The sequence below is a fragment of the Caloenas nicobarica genome, chromosome 16 (assembly GCF_036013445.1).
Source record: "Caloenas nicobarica isolate bCalNic1 chromosome 16, bCalNic1.hap1, whole genome shotgun sequence".
Taxonomy (NCBI): domain Eukaryota; kingdom Metazoa; phylum Chordata; class Aves; order Columbiformes; family Columbidae; genus Caloenas; species Caloenas nicobarica.
The window spans coordinates 9,642,401-9,667,671 of NC_088260.1; the positions used below are offsets into that span (position 1 = coordinate 9,642,401).

General features: G+C 44.7%; 2 protein-coding genes across 4 annotated transcripts; one reads left to right on the forward strand and one right to left on the reverse strand.

The window, feature by feature from the left end:
- Positions 1-12,444: 12,444 nt before the first annotated feature.
- On the reverse strand, positions 12,445-16,712 carry SNRPD3 (small nuclear ribonucleoprotein D3 polypeptide). Of its 3 annotated transcripts, none has more exons than XM_065646491.1 (4): positions 16,642-16,712; positions 15,398-15,547; positions 14,464-14,656; positions 12,445-13,611 (listed from the first exon to the last, which is right to left on the reverse strand). In XM_065646491.1, exons 2-4 carry the CDS (start codon positions 15,521-15,523, stop codon positions 13,550-13,552), a joined length of 381 nt encoding a protein of 126 aa, XP_065502563.1. In that variant the 5' UTR covers positions 15,524-15,547; positions 16,642-16,712; the 3' UTR covers positions 12,445-13,549. The 3 variants fall into 3 exon arrangements, with proteins under 3 accessions (XP_065502563.1, XP_065502562.1, XP_065502564.1); XM_065646490.1 differs by lacking the exon at positions 16,642-16,712 and adding an exon at positions 16,285-16,556; XM_065646492.1 differs by lacking the exon at positions 16,642-16,712 and adding an exon at positions 15,944-16,261.
- Positions 16,659-24,877, forward strand: GUCD1 (guanylyl cyclase domain containing 1). Its single transcript, XM_065646493.1, has 6 exons — positions 16,659-16,843; positions 17,980-18,064; positions 19,539-19,704; positions 20,446-20,537; positions 21,469-21,710; positions 22,184-24,877. Exons 1-6 carry the CDS (start codon positions 16,807-16,809, stop codon positions 22,273-22,275), a joined length of 714 nt encoding a protein of 237 aa, XP_065502565.1. The 5' UTR covers positions 16,659-16,806; the 3' UTR covers positions 22,276-24,877.
- The last annotated feature ends 394 nt before the right edge of the window (positions 24,878-25,271 follow it).

The following is a 25,271-nucleotide window of genomic DNA, read 5'->3' on the forward strand; positions in this document are numbered from 1 at the left end:
GAGCGGATATGTTTTTGAAAGAGTTAAAAGTCAAAGAAATCAGGCATATTGAAAAAAATAATCAATCCTCGCCCTCCTGAATTAACAAAGGTAAGTTTGCCTTCCTCTGCTGATTGTCTCTGGAGGTCAAGACATGTAAGCAACTCTCATACACTAAGCCACACAAATCCACATCAAATGGATACGTCTTTCACGCTCCTTGATGATTTTACAATACGTTGCAAGAAGCGAATCAGTGGTATTTATCAAGTGAGTTATTCTCTTTGGACCAAGAGTGTGAGGGCGTTGGAAGGTACCGGTGTCTCTGATCAACCACCAAAAGCCCAAATAGATCCGGTCCCCTGAGGAAAAAAAGCTGGGTTTAGAGTGCTGAGTGTTACAACCTGACACTGCAAACGCTGGACCCAGTCCTGTTCACACTCCGGCCACTGGAGCAGGACCTCATAACCTTCATGTTGTTAACTTGCAAACACAAGTGTTGTAAAGATTCTGTCCTGCTGACCAAAAAGAGAAGATACAACAAGGTAAATCAAATATAGCTAGGGCCGGGTGCTAGCTGCCCCATCCCAGTGGCGGTAGAAAAGGCCCTGAAATAGCCAGAATATGATATTTGGCCAGGAGGATGGGGAACAGGGCACACGAATGTAGCCAGACCCCAGCACAACCCCAGGTGGGAAGGGGGCATGTGCTCACCTGCACAGTTGTCACCCAAACCCACTTTTTAGCCCTGCTAGTGAATCTGGAGAAGTGGAATAATTTCCATGGCAAAGACTATACTCAGGAAGCATGAGACTGTTTTGCAAAAGGCAGAACAGCTGCTCAAGTGGCCATTCCCATTACTGTGGGATGGGCTGCGCTGCTTCTACAGCTCACCACCTGCCTTTCTTCTCACAACTCATTTTTCCATTCTCACTGTGGTACCTGTTGCCTTCTCTGCTGTGGAAGAGATAGTATTACATTTTTTCTTCTGCTCCTTCCAAAATACTTTTCAGCAAAAATGAAAAGCATTTCAAATGTCAGCAAGATCTGCTTAAACTCTTAGAGTCTAAGCAGAGCAGCACTCTGTGCCAAGAAGAAAACTCGGGCACGAAGTGTTTAAATGAAGGCTTGGAGCCACATGGTGAGTCAGTGGCATATCTAGAAAGAGGGAGCAAGGTTGCTGAGCATTTGGTCTTTGGCACTGAGCACTGTCTCTGTAAGGTTCTGCACCAAGACGTCTTCACAGCTTTTCCATAACAGCAGCACCCCCCTGAAATGAGGCCAGACCCCCGTCGTGCAGCCCACCACTGATGCAGCTCTTCCCTGCAGCCCCTGGCCCAGCCCCAGGGAGGATCTGTGCAGCCTGTTTCCAGCCCTGCTGAAAGTCGTGATTTCAGTCTGAGCTGTGCTGATCAGCAGGATGGAGATGAGACATTCAGCCCCTTGCAAGGGAATTCTGCGCTAATCACTGGCGACGCCTGGCTGCCAGTTGGCAGCTCCAGGAGCTGGAGATAAGGCATGAAACAGACTGATTCAGCTGAGCAGCTGTGGGATCCGTGTTTACTCCTTCATACGGACTTGCCTGCTTTGCCATAGAATCCTCCTCGTGGAGAACTGGCTGTGAATAAATACACGCAAATGCAAATTATGAGGTCCTGGCCTAGGAAACTGCCACTGCTTCTTGGATGAACTCCGACGGACTGCGGCTTAGCTGCGGAGAAACTATCACAGCACACCCAGCTGTGCCCCGCCAGCTCCTGACTGTGCTGACGAGCGAAGGACTCTGCGGACACACACTGCTGTGCATCCAGCTCCAGAGCTGTAAAGTGCCCCAGTGCCCCCCTACAGATCAGATGCACACTCAAGGAGCAGGCCTGGCAGCCCCAGAAGAAACGATTTTCACAAAAAGCTGAATTCAAAAACCAGAGAGGATGACACAACCCAGATGAGCCTTTCCTTGCACTGAATGAGAAAGCTCAGGGCTCTCAAAGGGGATTAAAGGGATAAGCTGCCAATTCAGGTCTCCTCACTGATACCCAAAGGGACCAGCTTAGTTATGCTCCTAAATCAGGGAATGCCTGCCCTGCAGTGAGCCTGTCTCTGCTGGATAATGCAGCAGCAGAGATGGATCCCTGACATACTGAATACTCTCCTCAGCACAGTACTTGCTGGTGCAGGGCTGCAACCTCAGCTGCCTAAAGCAGCACACACACACCCCTCAGTATCAAGACTCACACACCAGGCTGTCCCCGTCATTTGGGGGTTCCCAGCCTCCCTCCCTCCCCATGCAGGATGCAGATGGTCAGTCTGCAATAGGACCTATATCATAGCAGGGAGGAAGCTGCAGCTGCACAGGGCAGTATCACAGCCCCTTCCCCACCCCTGACCTCCCAGCAGGTGATCAGTTTCACAGTAGAACTCAAAGCAAGACATTTAAGCACATCTTTCAAAAACTCCAGCCTTTGACCACAAACCCCAGGATAACCATCTTAGCACACTCCAGGTAGCAACTTGCTTAGCACAGAGGCCACCACAAGCATCCCTCATTCTTGTGACTCTGTCTAAATAATTAGTAATCATTTTGTTGAGGTAAGGATGCAAAAATCACCTCGAAGCACAGGCTTGTCTGATCTATTTTTACTTCACACACTTCAAAACCTGTCAAGGCCCTTCTCTTCTGCACTGCCAAGGCTCTTTTTTCAACTTATAATTCATTCCTCATCATAAGCACTTGGAAGATAAAAGACTTTGCACGGTTTAGGGCAGACTAACAGGCTCCTTAGTGGACAGCTGCTGACAAAGATGCCAAAATATAAATTGTTTCATCTTAAGAAAGCAAACGAGAGGATTAAACATTTGCCTTTAGAGATCACGCTGTCTACCACCAGATCACCTTTGTTTCACAGCTCAGAAGAGGCAATGGTGTATCTCAATACAAACTCTTATCACTACACTATCTTGACAGCGCAGCAGGTGTAGCAACCTTCAAGGGCAGCTGGCAGAAAGCCTGGCCACCCCAGCTCCGAGCAGTTGGGGACCATTATCAATGGACGAGAGAATCTGTTTTGCAGTTTACTGGCATCAAACAAGTGCTCTTGGAATAGATGCCATAGCTGGTTTAAGGCTGCCAAGAGGTAGTTCAAAAAACAAAATAGACCGGAACACTCTCAGCTGAGGCCGGCGCTCCAGGAAGCCATGACCGCATCTTGATCTACTTTGAGACACTTAAGTACTCGATTATGAATCTCTTCTGTTCCTCTCTGACTTGATAGTATTCCAGTTCAGTGATGCTGATTCAAAGCCAGAATAGCCGCGAAACACAATAACCACATAGTAACTCTTGCCCAGGAAGAGAGCAAAGAGGAAAGTCAGCTTTTCTCCCACATACATTTACTCCTTCTCTCAAATACCAGCACTCAGTCTGCTGCATCCAAACTGGCCTCAAAAGTGAACCACAAAAACATTGATGTTTCTTTCTACAGCACCAGGTTTATTCATCTTGCATGCCAGGCATGTTACAAGGGTGGAGGATAGATCCTTTGCTGCTTACTGATCAGCCAGTTCCTCCACCTCTAGGAGGTGCATTCTTGCCAGTCCATTTTTGAGGCAATCTGCCCCAGGTTGGATACAATGACGGGAAGCATTTGGAAAGCTATCGAACAACTACATAGGCCTTATTCAACCTGTGTAAGTCCCCTGAAACACACAGGGTCTCATCAAGCACAAACATGGCACAGAAAACTGGAAAAAGGCACTTTCCCAGACTAGCAGCAACAGCTGCCTTTGGGTCTCCATGTCAGACTTCTGAGCGGAGCTTTGTTCTTGATCCCCTGAAATCTTTTGGTTTGCAGAGCCAACAGTTTGACGTGTGCACCTTTGTCTGAACTCTGCTGCAACTGAATGACCGAGTAAGTCAGAACAAAACTGCTCATTTTACCAACAGTTTTACAGGGTTTTAGTTTTTCAGAAACCGTCATTGAAAGAGCGCGAAATGGAGGACACCAGAAGCTTTGACACGCAACCAGAGAGACGACAGCCCAGAGTCTCCAGCTGCAAGGTCCCCTCGCCGGGGTCTCAGCCCTGGCCTGGCCCCTCCATCAGCTCCAGTATGAAATTAAAAGTAGTTTGCAGAGGACTGCTCTGTGCCTGGGCAAACCTGTCACTGGCAGCCCCCAAACCTCCTGCCTCCCCGCTGCTAAAAGCACCAGGACAACAGGACTGATCGGCCATTTTGTCACCTTCTGAACTGAAATGTCAGGAGCAGAAAGGGCGGCAGTGTCGCCTGTCACCTTTTGCATTGCTGACGCCTGTGCTGTTTCTGCCCCTCAGCAATATCGCTACCTCACTGCATTGCCTCTAAATTGTTGGCACTCACTGACCTTCCAGACTTTGTTTCCGGAAGACTGAAATAGGGACTCCCTTGTGGTAACATGCAGGAGGATCTTCTTTGAAGCAGGAGGAAAGAAACCAATGCCTGGCTCCTGCCTGCAGAAATTTAAGCCCGGTCAGAAAAACACAATCCCTACCCACTGACCTGCGCTGTTCCAGAGAAGAGAAGACATTTTGCCATTCTGGGACAGGTGCTCCGGCGCTGGGCGGTCTGTTGTCCCCTAAAGGAGGGACAGCAGGGTGCCCCCACCGTGACATTCTCTGAGGTACATCCATCCTGAGCTGCACGGGGTGCCCAAGGGGGCTGCAGGTGGAGGCTGCACCTGCCAGGTGTGGCCAGTTCCAGCTGCAAAGCTGGTGGCACCTGTGGGAAGATGTATTTTAAAAAAAAAAAAAAAAAAAGAAAGGCAAAACGCCACACAGCAGTGAGGGGTGAGGAATAAACATGAGGGACAGCCCTGCAACACCAAGGCAAGAGGAGGAAAAGAAGGAGGAGGAAGAAGAGGAGGAAGATGTGCTCCAGGCACCAGAGTCCCCTGCAGCCTGTGGGTGACCGTGGTGGAGCAGGGGGACATGCCCTGGAGGATCAGCGACCCAGGGGAGGGTCCGACGCTGGAGCAGGGGAAGAGCACGAGGAGGAAGGAGCAGCAGAGACAACCAGTTATGGACTGACCGCAGCCCGCCATTCCCCATCACCCTGCGCCGTGGAGGGGAGGCAGAGGAGTCGGGGACGAAGGAGCTGAGCCTGGGGAAAAGGTAGGGGCAGGAAGGTGTTGTTTTAATTTGTCTTTGCTTCTCAATATTCAAACCTATTTTAGCTGGCAATAAATTAATTCTCCCCAAGTCAAGTCTGTTTTGCCTGTGACAGGAATTGGTAAGTGATCTCCTGGTCTGATTTTCTCTGATTCTCTTTCCCTGCCCTGTTGAGGAGGCGGAGTGAGAGAGTGGCTGGTTTGAGGAGACCCCCCACCAGGTAAAACAACAGGAGCTGGCACTGAGGTTGGGGTTCAAAGAGAAACAGCCAAAATGTAAGGTAGGATTGGGGATCAGAGTGCTAAAGTAAAGCTGGGGCTGCTACTAGAATTATCCCCAGTGTAACCCTTACACTGGAGAATCGGTGTGTCCTACAGTGTTAGTTTCAGCCTAAGGACAGGGTTAGGATCATGTTCCAAAAAGAGATAGCACACTAAGGCTCAGATGGAATTCTGCAGAGGGAAAGTGAGGGCTGCTACTTGGACCCTCCCAATAGTCTCTAGCCAGAGGCTTCAGCATGTCCCATGGTATAAATCTCAGCCTAGGTTTAGGATTAGACTTCATGTTTTTGAAGTCAAATTCTGACATGAAAAACCTCTAATGAGTTCCCTAGAGCTTCATCCACTTTCTCCATGTCAAATTTGGCTCATTAACTGGAAAAAAAAAAAAAAAGTTGTAGTGAAAAGACAAAACAAACGCAGCACATCCTAACAAATACAGAGAAAAGGACAAAGCAACATTTCCTCTGTGTGCATTCACTCCTTTTCCCAAACCACAGCACTCCCTACTGCTGTATCCAAGCTGTCCTCAAAAGCAAGAGGTGAACAAGACTGCAGGCAAAATGACGCACTCCTGTCTGGTTCTGAAGATGTCTCTGATGTGCACTTTCATGCAGTGTTCTTCAAAGAGGAACGACATTGCCTAACAACTGAGCTTTGCAAAAAAGGGCTTACTGTTCTAGAGATGTATGAGATGTGCAGAAAGGAGCTCATTTGATTGCGAAGCAACAAACAGCAACACCTTTTTTGTTATAGAAGAATGGAAATCTCCACATTTCAGTTCTGTTTCTCAGCTGGATATTGTCGGGGGAAAAAAAACCTATTCACCCTGCAGTCTACTTGAGATTTTTAGAGGACTGTAAAGATATCAATAAGCAACATAAAATGCCATCACATGTGTCTATGCATTATCACATTCTCAGCTCCACAGCATGTCTGCTCATGGCCATCAGCTACACTATTCCAAAACCTCTGAAGAGGCTGTTGGCTTGTAACAGTTGTGGCCTGACTTGTATCTCTAATGAGGGCTAAACACTGCCAACCCACCAAAAAAACCTCATCCCCTCTCCTGAAAAAGCCCCAACACAACAACCTTGACAGCTCTTACTTCTAGAGAGCAAATATCTTTTTTCTTATTTATAGGTGTAAATTGCACTCAGCATATTCACAATTGGAATATGGAGATAACGCACATTTGTATTGCGGAGGTCTGTTCTTTTCTGCCAAATGGGGTGGAGAGGCTTCTACCCTGAAAACAGAACCAAGACTCCTGAAACAGAGATTATAAATAAGCCTAATCCTCTAATCATCATCTTCTGTTGCACCTGAACAGAGTAATTTGCAAGATGCTCTTATCACAGTATCCAAAATCATTTCACTGGTGATTTATCTTCTGCATACCCTTAAAACGAAAGAAGTGTGACTGTCTTTTCAAGGAACTTACCTGTAAACCTCCAGAACAGAGGAAGAGACTATAACCTGTTCTCCAGATTCAGAGTCTCTTGCTGGGTTGACCCCAGCATCACGCCAAGGGGGTCTCGGTATGATCCTGCTTTTAAATTTTAAATTACCTGATACCAGCTTTTAAAATTACTGCGAAGCATATGGTGCCCAGTGTGAGATTCCTCCAGCTGCTAAGAGCAGGTGAGGAATTAGCAAAGAGCTGGGTTGTATGAAAATAGACTATCCCCCTAGAAGTGGAAAACCTCTTAAATGTCTGTGCCCGTCCAGGAAACAAAGTTGTGGGGGAAAAAAAAACCACCAAACACAATACAACACACAAAACCCACAAAAAACCCCAAACCAAACAAAACCAACACCACAAAAAACAACAAAAGAAAAAAAAACCAAACCACAACCAAACAAACAAAAATGAAACAACCCCAAAGTCTCTGGTGAGCTCCCCCAAGCCAGGTGGGCAGGAAGATAGAAGGCTGGTGGGCTGTGCTCGTCCCCACAGTTGCTGCCGCTGGGGAGAGCGACAGCGTTCTGCGGGACCCTGCGCAGCGGTCCAGGATGGGCCAGGTTGGGCCCAAATGGGCTAGGCTGTGCTGAACTGGGTTGGGCTGTGCCGAACCGGGCTCCCCGATGCAGCAGCCCTGGTGGCAGCTGCGGTGTCTCAGCATCTCATCTCCCTGCAAATCCAGGCATTCCCATTGCCATCCCTTTGCATCACCAGCCCAGTGCTGTTGATATTCCTGCTGAGTGCTCTGTCCCGCTCCTTGTTAATATTTTAGGCACTGTGGGACAAAATGTGAGGAGTTTTGCCTCACCACAAGCAGTGGTTTGCTCAGGAGTAGATGTACTAGCATCTCTCCACGGAGCTGCAAACAGGGCAAGTCCCCAACCAGACAACAGATTTTAAGTCCCCAGGCAAGGGAAAATGAAGACCAAATTAAATGTTTGCTGCAAGCAAGCAGTTCACTAAACAAAAGAACAATAATAGTGGTTTTCTGCCATTCTTTTCATTTCTCCCAGCATAACTACGCATCTTCTGGATACAATCTGTTTCTTTGCCAGCCTTCAACATTCTCCTCTGAATTAATGATGCTGGAAGATCTCCACTTTTCATAGATTCTAATAGCCTTTGCTGAGCAGCAGAGGGCTGCACAATACTTGCTTATGCAATGACTGGTCCTGCGCCAGAAATAATAGCCTGTCTACTAAGAACAACCAATTCACACAGAAACCCAAAATACTTCTCATTAAACGTCTGAATTAGGGGAAGTAAAACCACCCTGAACCTAGTGCCAATACTGGACACTAATATCAGCCTCCACACTGAGTTAAATAATCCCACACTCTAGTCTTTAAGGAACAGAGGAGGGAGGCACTTCCCTATTAATTATCTCCAAAGTACTCTTGACACTATCAAGAACTATTATTACAGGACCAGGAAACAACAGGACACTCAAAGCACTTAAAGTGCAACTTGACCTGGGAAAGTCCCTGCAGACAAGCGCTGCTTTGGCTACTTCAGGACCAGCATGCCATAGTCATATGGGAGCTCTTCTGCCCACAGGCATGATCTGTCCCTGAGCAAATGAGGAGAACAGCATCATCTTACTTGCAAAGTAATCTGCAGCACATTGCCCTTAGCAGCATTTGTTTTAATGCTATTCTGGACCATGCTTTAAATGTGGTGTGTCCATATTTCCTCCCAAAGAAACACTGAAGGCAGGAGGGTCCCACAAAGTTAGCTTCATCTAATGCGAGAGGAGGAAGACCAGGTCTTATTGTCTGAAATCAGCTTAGCTGTAATAAGGTGTAAGTCCAGATCTAAATTTTTACCTCTCTCAGGATGGAAACATCAAAAAACCCTGGGAGAACCCTTCTTCCATTTTGACTCATGGTTGAGAACTAAGCAACCAAATGATTGACACTTTCTTGTAGACCTCAGAATTCCACCCTTTGCTACTTTAGCAAATCATTACTCCACTGAGATGTCAGCCTTCCATCCTTGCTCACATTTTACCGGCAAGAGGAAACAGGACATCTCCACTTTAAATGAAAGCTCATTGTGAAGCTTAAGTAGCAAAAAGATAAAGACTGGGCAGTTATCCTGACCACCAGCACCAGAAATTCATGTTTTCCACTCCATTCTGCCCTTCTAGAAGAGGTTTTCTGGAGGGCACAGGAAATCTAGGGCCTACATCACCTCTGCCTTTCACTAGCAGAGATTAAGAGGTTGCTGCTTCTCCCACAATTTTGAGAACTGGTACAAACCAAGTTCTGTTACCCAGGAGAACAGGGCTTTTACTATGTGGCACGTAGTTACACTCACAGACAAGACAACATAGCTTGCCACTTATTTCATCTACACAGCATCCCTTCCCAGCCTCTCTGTCATAACACAATACCTCGCAGACTGATGTTCTGCAGAGTAGCCTTGGAAAATGAACTAAAGAAAAGTACAGCTTTAGGATGAAGTAGAAGTTAGACACACCTGGAGAGCAGAACTGCACATGTATGTGAGGAAAAGTCTTACAGTTCTGCACAATTTTTTCAGGTGATGCCTTTTCCACCCATTAAACTCTTCTCTGCTGTTATCAGGGTCTCCCCTCTGGTTTTGTAGCACTGCACAACCTTGGTTTTGACTTAGGAAGACTGGGTGACCTGCACTTTTCCACACATCATTTCACATGGCTGCAGTGTAGCTTCTCTGTCCCACATGAGTACTTCAAAGGCATCTACACTGGTGATATCAAAGGGGCGAGTTCATCTCAAAGCTTCAGGCCCGCAGCTTATTTCTCTCTGTCAAAAGCGGGACGCTGCAGTGAGCCCTGAACCCACTGAATAGGAAGAGGTTTACAAGCCCCCACACAGAGCAATGGCAAAAATGAAAAGAAATGCTGCAATCTGTGGCAAAAAAGGTGTCAAATAAAGGCAGATGGTAAAACCAGACAGCTGTATCTATCCATTGTATCCTCCACTGCAGATAAAGAGATACCTTAAGTTGCTGAACTAGAGGAACCTGCACACCTACCTAAGTGCACACACCCAATTAGCCAAGTGTCAGGGAGACGCACAGCACCAAGCACAACGGTTGCAATAAACTGGGTGTGTATGAAGCCAGCACTCTGGGAATGCTGAAGAGGAAAGAAAATAAGCCAAGTATTTTCATGCTAGAGTTTGTAATAGCACCAAGTTTATGGATTTTATAACAGAAGTCACATTTCTTGCATTTTTTCCTTCCAGAGGGTTCTGGTTTATTGTACTTCATTCTCTTACCGACAGAGCCATCTAGTGGATGAGACGTTTTTTGTTAGAAAGAAATTTGGATTTATCACACTGCAAGTAAGGATAATACACACACCGCACATAGTACCTTCAAAGCAGCCTTTAACAAACTAACAAATCAGTTAATCTAGTCTGAAATTACTAAGTAATGTGTTTGTCGTGGCTGGGGCTTAAATTCCTGCCAATGTGAAACTTCTAATTTTTCAACGTTAATTCACGATGTCTTTCTGAAGAGGGTAAATAGTTCATCCTAGACTCAGCTTCAACCTGAATTCATAGCACAAAGCTCTTATTTTATGAAAAATCCAGTATCTTCTTCAAAGCTGGTGTGGACTAGAGAGGCTACATATTTTAAATAAAGCTTAAAAGCTAAGGCAACACTGGTTGTTAAAAAAAAAGTTAAGTTTCATTGCTGTGTGCTCAGTGGACAATCACAAATATAGAGAGCAAGAAAGATCAGAAGGGGTAGAATCTTCTTAAAGCAGATATACTGCAGAGTTTGTTCTATCAGTCGAATCTACTGGGGAGGGTTCTCGTTTCTGAAATTCATCATTGTCCCTCTGCTCCCAGTGCTGCCAAATGCCATATCAACTGTTTCATGGAAGAGAGAAGAGCTCAGTGGAGAGCATAGTGGCATTGCATAGGAAGAACAGGAACTTTAGCAAGCAATCGAAAAGGTAAGCAAGTCATCATTAGTGGAAACAATCCCCAAACCAGTTACTGCCAGGCAGCTTGAATTTGCTTAAATAACATTTCACTGTTCTACTCTTCAGGGTTCCCCTTGGAGTTTCAAAACCTTTGCCATTCCGGTAGCTGCCTGTCGTCAAAATGAGTGCCATTTCTCCTTGCCCTCTGCAAAAGAAAGTAGCATCTAACCTTCAGAAAAGGCTACATGCTATTCAGCAGTCAGAAGGAAACAGTGAGACACCAAGCCAACGAGACAGATTTGCAGCCTTGTGAAAATGTCAAATATCTCCCCAAAAATACTTTTAGTCAAGTCTCCCATCTGCGGCTTACTTCCTTTTCCACATATTAATAGTTCTTTTTGGAGGCTTTACAGGAAATGGAAGCAAAGTTCTGAGGGCTGGGAAGTACCAAAAAAAAAAAAAAACAAAAAACAACAAAACCAACAAACCCCACACCAAAACCACAAACACACACACCCCCAAAAAACAAAACACCCAAACCAAACAACAAACTATCAGGTGTCAGGTGTTTGCTTTGGAAAGGCGGTTCTAACTGCTGAAGAAGCATCCTATAAAATCTTGCAGCAGATACTTGCCTCGAATCATACAGAAATAACGTATCGTGCCATTCCTTTTCTGCCTGTTGATGGTCGTGTAACTCCACTGTACAAAAATTCCAACACGATTAGCAACAATCACAAACCTGACGTATTGAAAGCAATAAAAACAAGTTAACAGGCTGCAAAAATGTGTTTCAAACAGACATAATGCTGCCTACTAGGGAAGTGGGCATCTCATGTACCACAACCAGCAAAGCTGTCAACAGAAATATCTAGTCTTACCTACCAACCCATTTCTAGAGGTCTGAAGTGTTAGAACGTGACTGCCTCAAGCAGACAGTTCAATTCTTGCCATGAAGCTCATGGTACAGCAACAGGATAGAATTCTTTTCTCCTTTGTGTATTGAAAAAAAAGTCAGTCTCAGTGGGCATCCAGTATAGACTCAAAATGGACTTCAGCTTCATGTTGATTTTAAGATGGTCTTTCTCAAAAGTCTTGTGAAATTCAGATGCTTTTGCTTGAGCATGGGAAAGAAATTCTGTGAAAAGATATCTTCTCTCAGTAAGAACAAGAGCCAAACTGATTATTAAGGAGTTCCAAACACTAAAACCAGCTGTTATTCTAGTGATTAGAAAGGTTGTAGCCTGCATGTAGACCAGTGCACTTTTACTTGCCCACATCTTAAGACGATACTCTCAGAGGGAAACGGCCTGATCAACTGGTTATCAGTCACAATTCTCATCCAAGTGACTGTCGATTTGAAGAATTACATTTCCACAAGTGTTTAATGCCATTACTAAAGCCCCAAATTGCTCCTTTTAAGTGGAAAAATATTGTCTTCAGGAAAGCATTACTGATATATGAACATGACTCGAATGCCATGTTTTGAAGCAGGGTTTTGTGAAAACTGCTTTGTCTTTTGGATAGGTTCCTCAGTCTAGGCATAAGACACTAAGATGTTCTTATAATTAAGCACAAGCACATCCTAAACACATTTTTGGGATGTTGCTAATATAAATATTTACGATCATTCCTATCCAGAAGAATATGTAGCAGGGTTTTTCTAGTGATGAGAGACCAAACACAGCTTTATTTACAGACAATTCAACAAATTAATACATTAGTTCAACTTTCATGTCTGCACATGAGGGAGAGTCTTCACAGCATCAGAGCAGAAAAGCAAGATTAGAGATTTCGCACACATACAGACTGATAATAGATCGTATGCAAGTATGTGATTAGGTACAGAAGTGTTCTATTTAAACATTTCAACCCTTTAAGTCAGTAAGTCAGCCACTCTATACTTCTAGCAAAATAAAGTAACAACTACTTTCGGCTTCCTGCAGATCAGCTGATGATCTATATGACCAAAAGCTAAAGCTGATCCTAAGTTTTGTTCAAAAGATTTGCATTTGTACTGCGTTGTATTTAATGGATAACCATTCATATGACTATCACCACACAACCGCACTACTTTTCAAATTCACAAAACATTTCAAATGCCTATATTGTCTTCTTTTCCCAGGCAGAGGAAAAAAAAAAAACAACAAAACAACAAACAAGTGCACTACTAAGAGAGTTAGAACAGAATTCTTCACTGCAAATATAGACTCAGACTATCAAAGTTGTGTGTTCTAATGAAAAATTCTCCCTGTATCCAAAGAGAAAAAGAAGAAATGCAATAACACAAGCTCAACGTGCAGCTCTGAAGATGGACCTCTATCTATTGTAGGTCCACATGAAGCAAGAGAACATAGTGCTTTGCTTCTCAGGAAGCTGCCTCTGTTTGGCTGTATGTTCCATAAACTCAGCTGCTAGTATGACTTTAAAACATACTATTTAAAAATTCTTCATCAAGAATGCCTTCCAATTCTATAGAGAATGAACGACAGGACCAACCAAGAAAAAGAAAACACGATCTTTAAAATTCAATGCATCACACAAATACAAAGTAGTCAAATCTAGATATAAAGTCCACTGTTTTCCAGACAAAGCAACTTTAAGTTTGAAAACAACCTACAACGTATTTGCCCAAGAGGAGTCCTGTCACAGAAGAGCAGACAAGTTTTTGTCAGAAACATTTATTAAACAAAACTGATACCAATGCACATGTAGTCAAGTTAATACCTCCTAGTAAAAAAAGCATGTCGGTCAAGACCAAGATTATCTTCGCTTCTGGAAGATATTGCCACGGCCCATACCACGGCCTCTTCCTCTTGCAGCCACTGAAGAAAGAAAACATCACAGATTATGTGAATTTGACATAACCGCATATTTATCTCAACAGCTGACAACCAAAACATAAATAACACTCGAGTCTCTTGCTTAGAAGCAGGAGATGGCTCTCCTACAAAATTCAGAGAGTGATGCAACAGGAATTTTTTTTCTGTGAGAAGAACCAGAACTAACAGTTATACAGTCTTGTCACTTAGAATAGGCACAGTGGAATATTCATGCACTGTGTTCCCTCTAATCTAACACACAAATTCGTAACCCAAGAGATTTAAAACCCCGCAGTCTTCCAAGGTTTTGCTACAGAACTCAGTACGTTTCAGCAGATGTTACTCCCCCACATAACCTTACTGCATTTGCTGAAGTTAACAACAGACTTCACGGCCTATGATTATTAATCAATCTTGTCATAACTAGGCTGTTCCCTTGAGGAAGGTACTAATGAGAGTGAATAACAGAATGGCTAATAATTACAGCTTCCCAGTAGTTTAAGCACCACCTTAATATCTGAATTTGTTTTTCTACAAAAGCTTAACAAGAACACCCGAATCCTTCCCTAAGTATTCCAAACAGCTAGCAGCCACAGCCACTGGAAAAGAGAAGACTAAGCTTTATATAAAGCCTCCATTTAACAGACTACTCGCTATATCTAAATTATTGTAACATCAGCGTTACACATTCAGGTAAGTGGGCGGTCTCAACTCCCACTGTAAGACGAAATATACAGAAAACCAATGTACGAACCAGTAACCTTTCAGTTTCTAACAAGTTGTTTCCTCAGTGACAGAGATTAAAGTTTTCCAGTTCTTCTACAGCAAAATGGGGCAGGGAGACCATAAACATACCTTGAGCTTTGAGAATAGCTGCTTTTCCTCGCCCAGCTCCGGAACCCTGGTTTTTATTCTTCATGCTCTTTAACATAGGGGCATTCTTCAACATATCTGGCAAAATGAGAAACCGTATCTTGCTACCTCTGATGTACACCTGTTCAAGCTGTGCCACTCGGCCATCTCTGTATGTCACCGTTATGTTGGACATCTGGAAAGTAAAGATCGGTCAATGCTTAGAGGTGTCTCTAACACAGTTCTGTATTCCTGCTTCTCTTGCCTGCAGAATATACAGCCAGAATTCAAGTGCCAAAGCCACAGGCTCTCCAAGCATACCGCTTTCTCAACTGGAGCTATGACACAAGGCACCCGGGACATTTTAAACATACTCCTAAACCTGCTACTATTCCAGCCGGCCCAGGACTTTCGTTTTCTCCCCAGTTTGCAAATTAGTTTTATTAGATTTGTTAGTTTTGTTTTTGCATATTAAATTGGTTTTAATAAAGCTATTCTAGCACTATTAAGGAAGCATTTTCATTTCAATAATGATTTGCCTAAAATCAATCAAAATTGAGCCCACTTGTGATACCTACAGCAATGTGCATTAAAAAAGCTTCAATTTCTTAAATTAAGGTTTGTTTATTCTTACACTCCAAGGCTTCAAATAAAAAACTCCAGTGAAATGTTTTTCACAGAAAAGAATCTTAAGAATCCCGATATTATCAACAGGAATGCCCAATCCAACTCTAAAACCTGAAAGAACAAGCTCTGGCCTCTTTGCAACACTTAGTAACGCTGAATCCATTTCACTACAGTGAAGACATGCAGCAGTACAGCTTTCTTTATCCTAAGACTATAAGCAACGGTCTTTTAATCATGCTGCCAATAAGCCATCAGCCTTTCCAGGCACAGATCAGATAAGCTTCCTGCCATCTTTCTGAAGAAGGTATACCTGACAATTCATGTTGTCTTCAGCTTCAATAAGTTTGCCTCGGTAAACTTCTCCTGTATTGGTCTCACATGTCACAATATGGCCTTCAGCCTCGTGCAGGACTTTAATCGGTACACCAATTGACATGTTCGCAGTGCTGTGGCTCTACACCTGAGACAAGAAAACACAAAGAAAGTAGTCTACAAGTTTCTTTGCACTTAGATTTTATCTATAAAACCTACGATTTTTCCCACTGCAAAGTGCTGATTTTTTTTCTTGCCCAAACACACCATATGCTTTAATAAAACTTTTCTAGAAGGATGCCCATGGGAAGAAAAGCCTTAAAATATCAGCAAAGGTAAGTCTTTTCTGACCTAAGAAATTCACTTGTAAATTCCAGATAACAGACTACTTGGGTAGCCCAGTGCATCTCCAAGAGAAACGGCCTCAGGTGCATCCAGGTGCATGCCACAACAGCGCAGCCAGCCCGAGCAGCCCCGAGCTCGGCCAGCCCTGCGGGTGGCACAACCACCCTCGCAGACCACGGCACCCCGCAACAGGCCCTACCTCGAGTGAGCCCAGCCCACAGCACACGCCGCAGCCCTGGCGAGCACCCCGCACGACCCTCCTTCACTGGAAGAGCCCCGTGCTCAGCCGTGCCCCAGCGGAGGGTCCCGGCCCGGCGGGGAGGCCCAGCACCGGGAGGCGAGCGGAGCCCCGCGGCCGCCCCACTGCGGCTTCGCCCCCTCAGGCCCGGGCGCCCGAACCAGCCCACAGGCCCCAGGGGATGCGGCGCAGCTCGGATGCCTCCCCACGGCGCCTGGGGAGCCACGGGAGGCGCCTGTCGCTCCCGGGGGCACCCAGGGCGGCCGGAAACCCCGCTCGGAACCGGCTCCGCCGCCACTCACCGCCCGGCAACCGCCTCAGCCTGTGCCCGCGCTCCCCGCTAATGGCCTCCCGCAACGTCCCGCCGTGCACCGCGCGCCGGAACCGGAAGGCGGCGGAGGGGGCAGCACGGCCCCTTCCCTTCCCTCGCCACCAGGGTGCCCGGGGCCGCCGGGCCGCGTTACCACGGTTCCGCCGCAGCCCTGCCCCGCCGCCCGGGGACAGCCCCCGTTCCGCCGGCCGTGCCCCGCTCCTGGGGCAGGGCTGGCTACCGGCGCTTCCCCGCCCGCCTCAGGTCGCGCTCCGGCCCTCGCTCCCTCATCCCCCCCGCCGCCGTGTCATGCCCCTGACCGCCGCCACACCCGACCGCCGCCACCCACACCGCAGCGACGGCGCGGGGCAGACGCCCCGGGGCCCGGCCCCCCGCAGCCTCCGCCCCCGCCCCCGGGAGGAGCCAGCGCCGCGCCGAGGCATGCCGGGGCCCTGGGCCGCGCCGCCGGCTCGGCGGGGCCGGCAGTGAGCGGGCGGCAGGTCCCGGCGCCAACATGAAGAGCCCCCGGGAACCCGCGGAGCCGTCGCCAGGTCAGTGCGCCCCGGCCCGGCCGCCTCCCGCAGCCGTCGCTGTGCGGGCGGAGCCGCGCTCGGGGCCGGGGTCGGGCCGGGGCGGGGAGCGCTGGGCACGGCCCTGCCCGCGGCGGGGAGCGGGCGGCTCTGCCAGCCGCTTGGGAGGCCCTGGCGGCCCCTCCGCCCTCCCGGGGCCGCGGAACTGCCGGTTTCGCCAGCAGCAGCGATGTGGAGTTACTGGCTCCCTCTGTACGTGCGTTGTGCCGAGCAGCTGGCAGCCCCGGGAGGTGGTTTCGGTGTTATTTACAGCCACAGCACAGAGTGGCGTGTGTCTTGGGACAGCTGACAGTCGTCACTGAAGTGTGGGTGTGTTGGGAAACAGGACGTCTAGAAGCTGGACATTCAAGAAAATTAAAGTTATTACCCTTTGAAGTCTTCCCATAGAAAACATGCACTTCGTGAATTAATCTTGGGACTTGACAGAGGCCTTGAGTATAAACAAAAAGGGGACAGAATCAAAATATGCCAATAAAAATGATGACAAAATACTTACAGATCCTGGTTTGAGGAGAATTTGGGAATTGTTTTTTTTTTTTTCTTTAGGATACATTGGAGTTTTGTTAACCTGAAATTATGTAAATTACAGTTCCTGCAGAAAAAGACTTCTGTAGAAAAGCCTCAAATCTGTGGTTCTTGTAAGGGATTAGCGCCTGTAGATCTTGATTGTCTGTTTTCTCACAGTTTGGTTTAACACCTTTCGTGACACAGAAGTACATTCAGACATGAGAAAGGATGAATACCTGTGCCTTACCTACTATTATTTATGAGGGGACACAGCTTCAAAGTTACAGGTATATCACCCCACAAAAAGGATAAAATGAAACTTCCTAAGAACAAGGGGGTGAACCATACAGCAGAGCGATCCAGGTATGGATCAATAAAGTAGCGTGAGATTAAATTGAACACTTAACTGTACAGAAATACCAAACCTATGTTCCCCTAAGAGAGAAAAAATACCTGCCAGTCATATAAAGCAAAAAAAAAAGTTCCTGTTTCTGCCACAATAGTGCTGAGGACGAGCTGACTTTTAATGCTGACATATGGAAAAAGCATTCCTGTATGGATTGACGTCTTTTGTGTCGTACTCACTGCAGCCGACTGCGTCCAGCTGAAGGTGCCAGTCATTCAGCAGTTGTACCACTGGGACTGTGGGCTGGCCTGCTCCAGGATGGTGCTTCAGTAAGTGACTCTTTTGGTTTGAACAGGTGGGAAATCCCATGGGAGAGGGGTCACAGGAAGCAGCATCCAGGGAGGTGTGTTGAGGCAGCTGCGAGTTTAATTTAGTCTTAAGAGATCACGTATTCTCAGGTACCCTTGGAGAATTACTGCTGCTTGGGCCTCGCACAGCTCTCCAGCAGGAGCAAGGGAAAATACAAACCAAGATGAACTTCAGACTCTTGAGTAATTGACTCTTTTGCCAGATGCAAAATATCTGATCGGCTCTAAGAACTTTGCAGGTTGGCATGATAAGCTAATAAAAAGTTATCTCCCTTTCCTGTTGCTGTAATTCAGAACTGATACTTGGCACCGCAATTCACCTAATTCCTTTCTGTGTTTCCAAGTGACGGGCAGGTGTATCCCAGTGCATGAGTATGTGCTACCTCTGTCCTGCTGAGCCCAAGGCTGTGGGATGAGTGTTTTTGTTCCAGGAGTAGTTTCAACTTCAAACAATGCACTGTATTGCCCTTTGGGGTTTTTTTGATTTTGTTTTGGTTTTTCTTTTTTTCAAACTAGTAGCTGTCCTGCTGAACTCCTCTTTCCTTCCACAGAGGAACATGAGCTTAGGTGCAGGAGAAATACCTATTTAGATGTCCACTTAGTAGATATGAAGCAGAAGATTTTCATTTCTCTCCATCCCTTCTGCCAAGACGTTAGTCCGTGTGCTGGTAATTTCCCATCTTGACTACTGTAACCTCTGCCTCTTTATTCCCTTTACCTCTTTGCCACTCCAGTCTTCCCAAAACTCAGCTTCCAAGATTAATCTTCTCACCCCACTGATCTGACCTTGTTTGCCCTGCATCCTCAATTCAGTCCTTTTTTTTTTCATTTACTTCCATTTGTTTTCTGACTTCCAGAACTCTGTAACTACCTCTCCCCACCCCTTTGCAACCTGTCCCAAGCTTCCTCCTGACGTCATCTCCCCTTTGTTGCCTTTTGTGCCGTCAGAGCCTAAGACAAAATTCCTTTGAATATTTACTGACTTCCTTTATAGTTCCTCCTTTTGAAATCCATCTATTTTGTGAAGCAAGTTTTAGTCTTTAACACTTTTGCTCTAATATGCTTGTACATTTAGACTGTAAGCCCCTCAGGACAGAGTTCTATACTTGCTCAGTATAGCTTGCCTGTTGTACAGCACCTGTACACTTCTAGCACTATGAAACAAACAAGAAACCCATACATTTCAAATTTTTTTAAAAGTCAGCAATAAATCCAGTTAAATATTCCCTACTCCCTTCTATTCCCTTAAATTTGTGGCTCCTTTATGGGCTGTTTGTTTGTTGTTTGGGGGTTTTTGTTGTTGTTGTTGTTATTTCTTAGCCAAGCCCATTGTTTCAGTTTTTACGTCCTGTGATATGAAGGCTTGGGCTACAGCACACATTCTGCTTCTCCTAAGATCTGTGCTTCCCTTTTACTGCCTTTTCTAATACCACAGGTACCTGAATCATTTGGACAATGATGAATTTCAGAAAGCCATCCAGGAACTCCAGTTAACAAAGAGTATCTGGACTATTGACCTGGCCTATCTAATGCGGCATTTTGGCGTTAAGCATAAATTTTGCACCCAGACGCTTGGAGTGGACAAGGGCTACAAAAACCAGGTTAGTATTCTTATCTACTGGGAGACAGCAGACAGTTTTAAAAGCCCTGTGTGTCATGCTATAAAAGCTCTGCCATGTTACTGACAAGGTTTGCCTGTTGCCAAAACTGGTACAAATCAGTTCCAAAGGCGAGGCTAGATATGATACTTTACATCTTTGATTCCATAACGTGCGTTTTTTTAAAAAGTTGTCATGTAGTGCTTATGAAAGGTTCCAGCCTCTTGGGCAGCCTTGGAGACTGAAGCCCTGTATTTATCTACAGAACAGGTACAGCCTGGGCAGCAGCAGTGCTAGCTTCCACACTTTCCCCACCACCGTGCCTCAGCCCTGACCTGGAAGAACCACCTCTAGAGGTGAGAGGGGAACTCAGCCTCCATGTCCACTGAGAGCCTGGCCTCTTCATGAATGCCAGCAAGAGGCCAGTGAGGGCCTATAGCGGCCATGCTGTTCCTAATGCAAGCTCCTGCCCAGTACAAACCAGACGGGCTTCTTTCATGTCGGCAGCTGAATAGCCACTGGATGGAAATTACAATAACCGACCAGGAGTGAAACTAAACTTATAATTCAGAGCAAGAATCCTTATCCTTACCTTACCTTCACCTTACCAGTGAACTACGGGAGAGATCTCTTCTCCCATAGCCAGATCTCCAACTTATGCAGGCCCTTGCTAGCAGGGTTTGTAAGTGGTGGATTACCTGAGGTAAACATCATTCCAGTTCTTAACTTCTATTATCTCCACAGTCATTTTACAGAAAACACTTTGACACAGAGGAGAATCGAGTGAATCAGCTCTTTGCACAAGCCAAAGCCTGCAAGGTGCTGGTGGAGAAGTGGTAAGCTTATTGTTGCCTTTCTCTTTGGAGATTCTGTGTGCTCCATGCTTTTCTTGGAGTCACCAAGCTAAACTGGTGAAAGAGACTGAAATCAGGCCCTGAGCTGTGACAGGACAGATGGGACAGTCAGTCCATCTTGCTTCAGCCATCTTAAGATTGTGGCCTTGATCAAGGCAGGGACAGAGGGCGTATCTACGTGGGCAGTTCTGAGGCTGGGGCATCAAGGAGGAGAAGCGACACTGAAAAAGATTAAAAGCACGTGAGTTCAGTCAGATAGTGCACACAGCCCAGACATTTGGAATGTGTCTAAGGGATGTTTTTAATGCATATGGAATTCAGAGTCTGCCTCAGTGAAGGACAACTTTTAACAGATGAGATTATAGGTTCTTTGGTTAGTACTCATTCTCTATAGGATATACTATAGAAATAAAGCCTCAGAGCATCAGGTAGTCTAAAATTGCCATTGGGAGAAACATATTCCTGTGTGACAGAGGCAAATTTGGGCATGTCTTAATTTGGTTAGTGATTATACAGTCTGTAACCACTCAGTCAATAAAGATGTGGCGCTTCAGAGATAAGCTTTTTTGAGAGCAGGAGAGAACACTTAGGATTTTCCCACAACCAAGTCTCTCAAGTTACTGAAGGAGTTGCCAGCTCCTTTAATACTCTTCTCTGGGGCATCTGATACATTCTGAGATTACATTTATATCGCTGTAGAATCCAGAGCTGTTGCTCTGCACTGCAGTAGCGGCAATGAGATCAAAAGGCCTTGAATGACGCAAGTTTTGTCAGGCTTTGTCTGTAGCAAAGCTTGCAGGGTTTAACAGCAAAAAGCTGCACATCCTAAGTACTGTCCATTGTCACATACTTCATTGTATACCTGTTTCTTCCCTAAACTTGTTAACAAGCATGTCTGATTTTTTTTCCGCAGCACAGTAACTGTTCAGGACATCCAAAACCACCTGTCCCAAGGTCATATAGCCATCGTGCTAGTGAATGCAGTCCTGCTACTGTGTGATCTTTGCTCAAGTCCTGTCAAATACTGCTGCTTTCTCCCCATTGGACAGAAGTGCTTTTGCAGGAATCCTGACTACCAGGGCCATTTCATTGTGTTATGTGGCTACAACAAAGCCTCAGGGAGTATTTACTACAACAACCCTGCCTATGCTGACCGTGAGTAGTCTGTTCTTTTTGGGTGGATTCTCAGCCACCGCATTACTAACGTGTGTAATACAGAGCCACAGCTGGACTTCCCCTAATGGTCTGCATATATTTCAAGCATCAATAACCATTTTGTCAGAAGCAGTTTTGCTACATTAGTTAAATCAGTGCTGCATTTTGTGCTGTGATTTACTTGAGGCATTGAGATATACCTTCTAGCAAACTTGTTTGGCTTTCAGACGGGTTAGTGAGAGATGAACGGTTGTTCAGAATACAACAGGATGGCCAGTGTAGTGCTTATTTACAACATTACTTTAGTGAGCACTGCCTTTGAGGTAAAAAGATCTACCTGAGTAAAGCTGTAACCTAAGCTGATAGGTCTAGTCTGTATGCTAGTTACTTTTCTTTGTAGAGGCTGCTATAGAATTTGCTTCCACAGGCAAATTCTTCTGAACTTTTAGTAACATTTTGTTCCTCCTTAACAGGAACATGCTGCACCAGCATCAGTAACTTTGAGGAAGCCAGGACAAGTTATGGCACAGATGAAGACATTCTGTTCATCTACACAGACAGCTGACATCCACACCTGATGCTTCTGGTCCTTTCCTGTGCAGCCTGTGTGGCAGCTGGCTGCTTGTCTCAGGACTCCCCCTGCAGAGACCTTGCTCCTGAATTGCAGTGGGATCTTAAACAAGGGAGGCTTTATAGACATTGATAGGACTATATTGCAATGCTGTCTTTTTTTTTTTTTTGTCCTGATGATGTATCTGATTTTGCAATGTATGTCTCAATTCTTGTGTGTTTGGTTTTTTTTTTTCTTCCTTATTTTCAAGATTGCACATTTGACAGCAGTTTTAAAGTACAGGCCCAGCACCTGTTCACTTTGAGCTTACTTTCAAATTAAACACATGAGAAAGAAGCACCAAATTGATGAACTTTAACACTTGGTAATATATGCATAGGTGTAGGTAAACAAAACCAGGAAAAAATAAATGGGAAATACCTGTTTCTCTGTCAAAGCATCAGGGGCTTATCTTCACCCTAAATCTAGGGATTTGACATTCAGCAGGGTATTATGGAAGGAAAAAATATTAATGTAAACCACTTTTAAATAACAAAAAATGCTTTGCTGGCTCATCAGTATTGTCTGCATTGTAGGAATGAAACACATTTATTCAAGGGAGCTTCCCACCTACCAAATTCACCTTACACAGCTGTAGCATTTTTGCCGCTGCATTAAATTTTGAATCGTAGTTATTACAAACTTAATCTCTTTTGGCTAAATCCTCTAGAATGACTGCTTGGAGCTCTGTACTGGCCCAAAAGTTTAAGTGAAGATATTTTATTTGTACCTAGAAGTCTTTATTGCTCTTCACAAAGACTTCTGAACATAACGCCATCCACATGTGCCAGTTTCTGCAGAATCCCTTCTAAACAGAAACTTTAAACTTAGTAAGCAAATACAGAAAATGATCATCCACACTAACGGCGTACATTTTGTGTGTAAATTGTAAGTGTCTGACAGCATATACTGGATTGTAACTGAAATGCTGAATCATAATTTGAGCCAAATTTTGCTATGGGTATTAGTTCCGTGAGCTAAGAGCTGAAATCAATAAAGAGGTAATACAGGCATCTCTTTGCTACAAGTAAAAAGGCAAGAACTCCTATTTTCTAGCTCTTATACTACAGCTGTATTGGATTAAGTTGGAGTTGCTGTATTTGGACATTATCAAGTGAAACTGTTAGCAGCCCATTCATAATCCTTTCATGTATTACTTGGGTTTAGTTACTTTGTGAAGGAGCACTGTACAAGTGTAAGAAATAGCCACCTATTTCAGATTCATCCATCACAATTTCCTAAAAGTCTTGATCTCCAGTCCTGCCTATGTTCAAGTGGGAAGAAAAACCAATGTTAATACTGATGTGAAGCTAACAAAATTTTACTTTGCACTTAAAGACAGAGATCCCACACCTTTGGATTGGTTTTAGGAAAAGAACTGTTCAAGTTCTGGAACTGCATGGAATAACAGTGAAAGGACATTGCTATTTAGTGGTGGAAATAATAAATAGGAATCTACTTTCAACATAGTTTTTTTTTTTTTCCTAAGAGAAAACATTTTATCAGTTGTTGACTTACTGAAAAGCATCTGGAAAGTGTTCAGTAAGTATCCTTAGTAGAATCAAGAGTGCTCCTTTGTACAAAGGCTAAAAATAGTACCAGACATTTAAAATGCAGTAGCCTTTAAAAAGTTCAAAACAAAAAGTATGTGACAAGAAATTTTCAGAGTTATCAAATTTTGCTTATCATTGGCGAAGCTGGGATACATTCTGGCACTTATACTTGCAAAATGAGTAAAAAATGATGTGATTTGTGAGCAGTAGAACCAGTACATTAGTGCCACCAGCAGAATCCCAGAATTTGGGGCATTTTTATGTCCAAGTCCAAATTCATCATGTTTGATTTAGAGAGATTGTATTAGCTGTGTTACTAATTAACCGGTATGTAAACTACAGGTTGATAGAGTTCTTCCTTAACCCATGCATTTTCAGGTGGGTAGTTCATTCAATACCATTAAACTGCCACAGGATTTATTTTAGAGCAGACTTGGTTAGCTAAATAAAAACAATTCTTACAAAAGGCTTGTAATGGACATTTGGCCTCTTGCTGTTTCAGTTATCCAAATGCGAATCTGGAGCTTATAAATAAAACATGAGCTTAAGGGCATGCTAAGTGGTCTGAAGTGCGCAGACAGGTGTAACAGTATTGACTGTTATGTGTTTGGTACGCAGGGTTTAAATACTGAAAAACCAAAAGATAAAGAAGCAAAGCTGTTTAAGCTAATACAGACAAAAGCAAAGCTCCGCCATTGCAACAGGATCTCTTACAGCCACCAAATGGAAGATAGCTGTGAAAGATGAAAACACAAGGAAGAAGCAAAAGCCAAGTGAAAAGACTGAATATTATATGACACAAGTTCAGATCAAAAGCTCACACTGCACAAGCATTCACAACATCTGCATTTTCTGAAACTCTGTTTCCCATTACAAGACTGTCTATCAAAGTACTCACTCTGAAAATGTTTTGTCACTTTGTTTCCTTCATGATGTCAATAGCAAAGGAAGGGGTATTTTACATGCAGGGATTTTATACATAAATATATTTTTATTTGTAATTAAGCCATTCTCAATAAAGGTTTAAAGTCACAGATAACCCTGTAACAATGTAGCAAGTGTATTTATTAACTAGCTTATTATGAAAAACGTTGGAAAATCTTCAGAGGGCGTGTTATATACTTAACTGGAAATGGCACAGCTGAAATTGTAATTTGGAAAAAAAAAAGTTCAATATTTATTTCATCTATGAATTCATAGCTGTTAGGCTGTAAATTGTATTCATTCTGCACTTCCTGAACACCTACTGCATCACCTGAATCACACAAAACAAAATTTCAATATACACTAGTAGCTGAGAATAGCAAACGTACTGTTTGTTATCCATATTCAACAGCTGGTTTGTGCACTCTGCAACCACTGAGCATCCTACTGGAGTGCCGCTCCAGGGAAGCAGTT

Excerpts from the sequence above, each read along its gene's own strand:
- GUCD1 (XM_065646493.1), top strand. The coding sequence starts at position 16,807 with ATGAAGAGCCCCCGGGAACCCGCGGAGCCGTCGCCAG. Across the intron at positions 16,844-17,979 it reads ACCCGCGGAGCCGTCGCCAG|CCGACTGCGTCCAGCTGAAG; the intron begins GTCAGTGCGCCC and ends TACTCACTGCAG. Across the intron at positions 21,711-22,183 it reads CAACCCTGCCTATGCTGACC|GAACATGCTGCACCAGCATC; the intron begins GTGAGTAGTCTG and ends CCTCCTTAACAG.
- SNRPD3 (XM_065646491.1), bottom strand. The coding sequence starts at position 15,523 with ATGTCAATTGGTGTACCGATTAAAGTCCTGCACGAGGCTGAAGGCCAT. Across the intron at positions 14,657-15,397 it reads AAGACAACATGAATTGTCAG|ATGTCCAACATAACGGTGAC; the intron begins GTATACCTTCTT and ends TTTACTTTCCAG. Across the intron at positions 13,612-14,463 it reads AGCTATTCTCAAAGCTCAAG|TGGCTGCAAGAGGAAGAGGC; the intron begins GTATGTTTATGG and ends TTCTTTCTTCAG.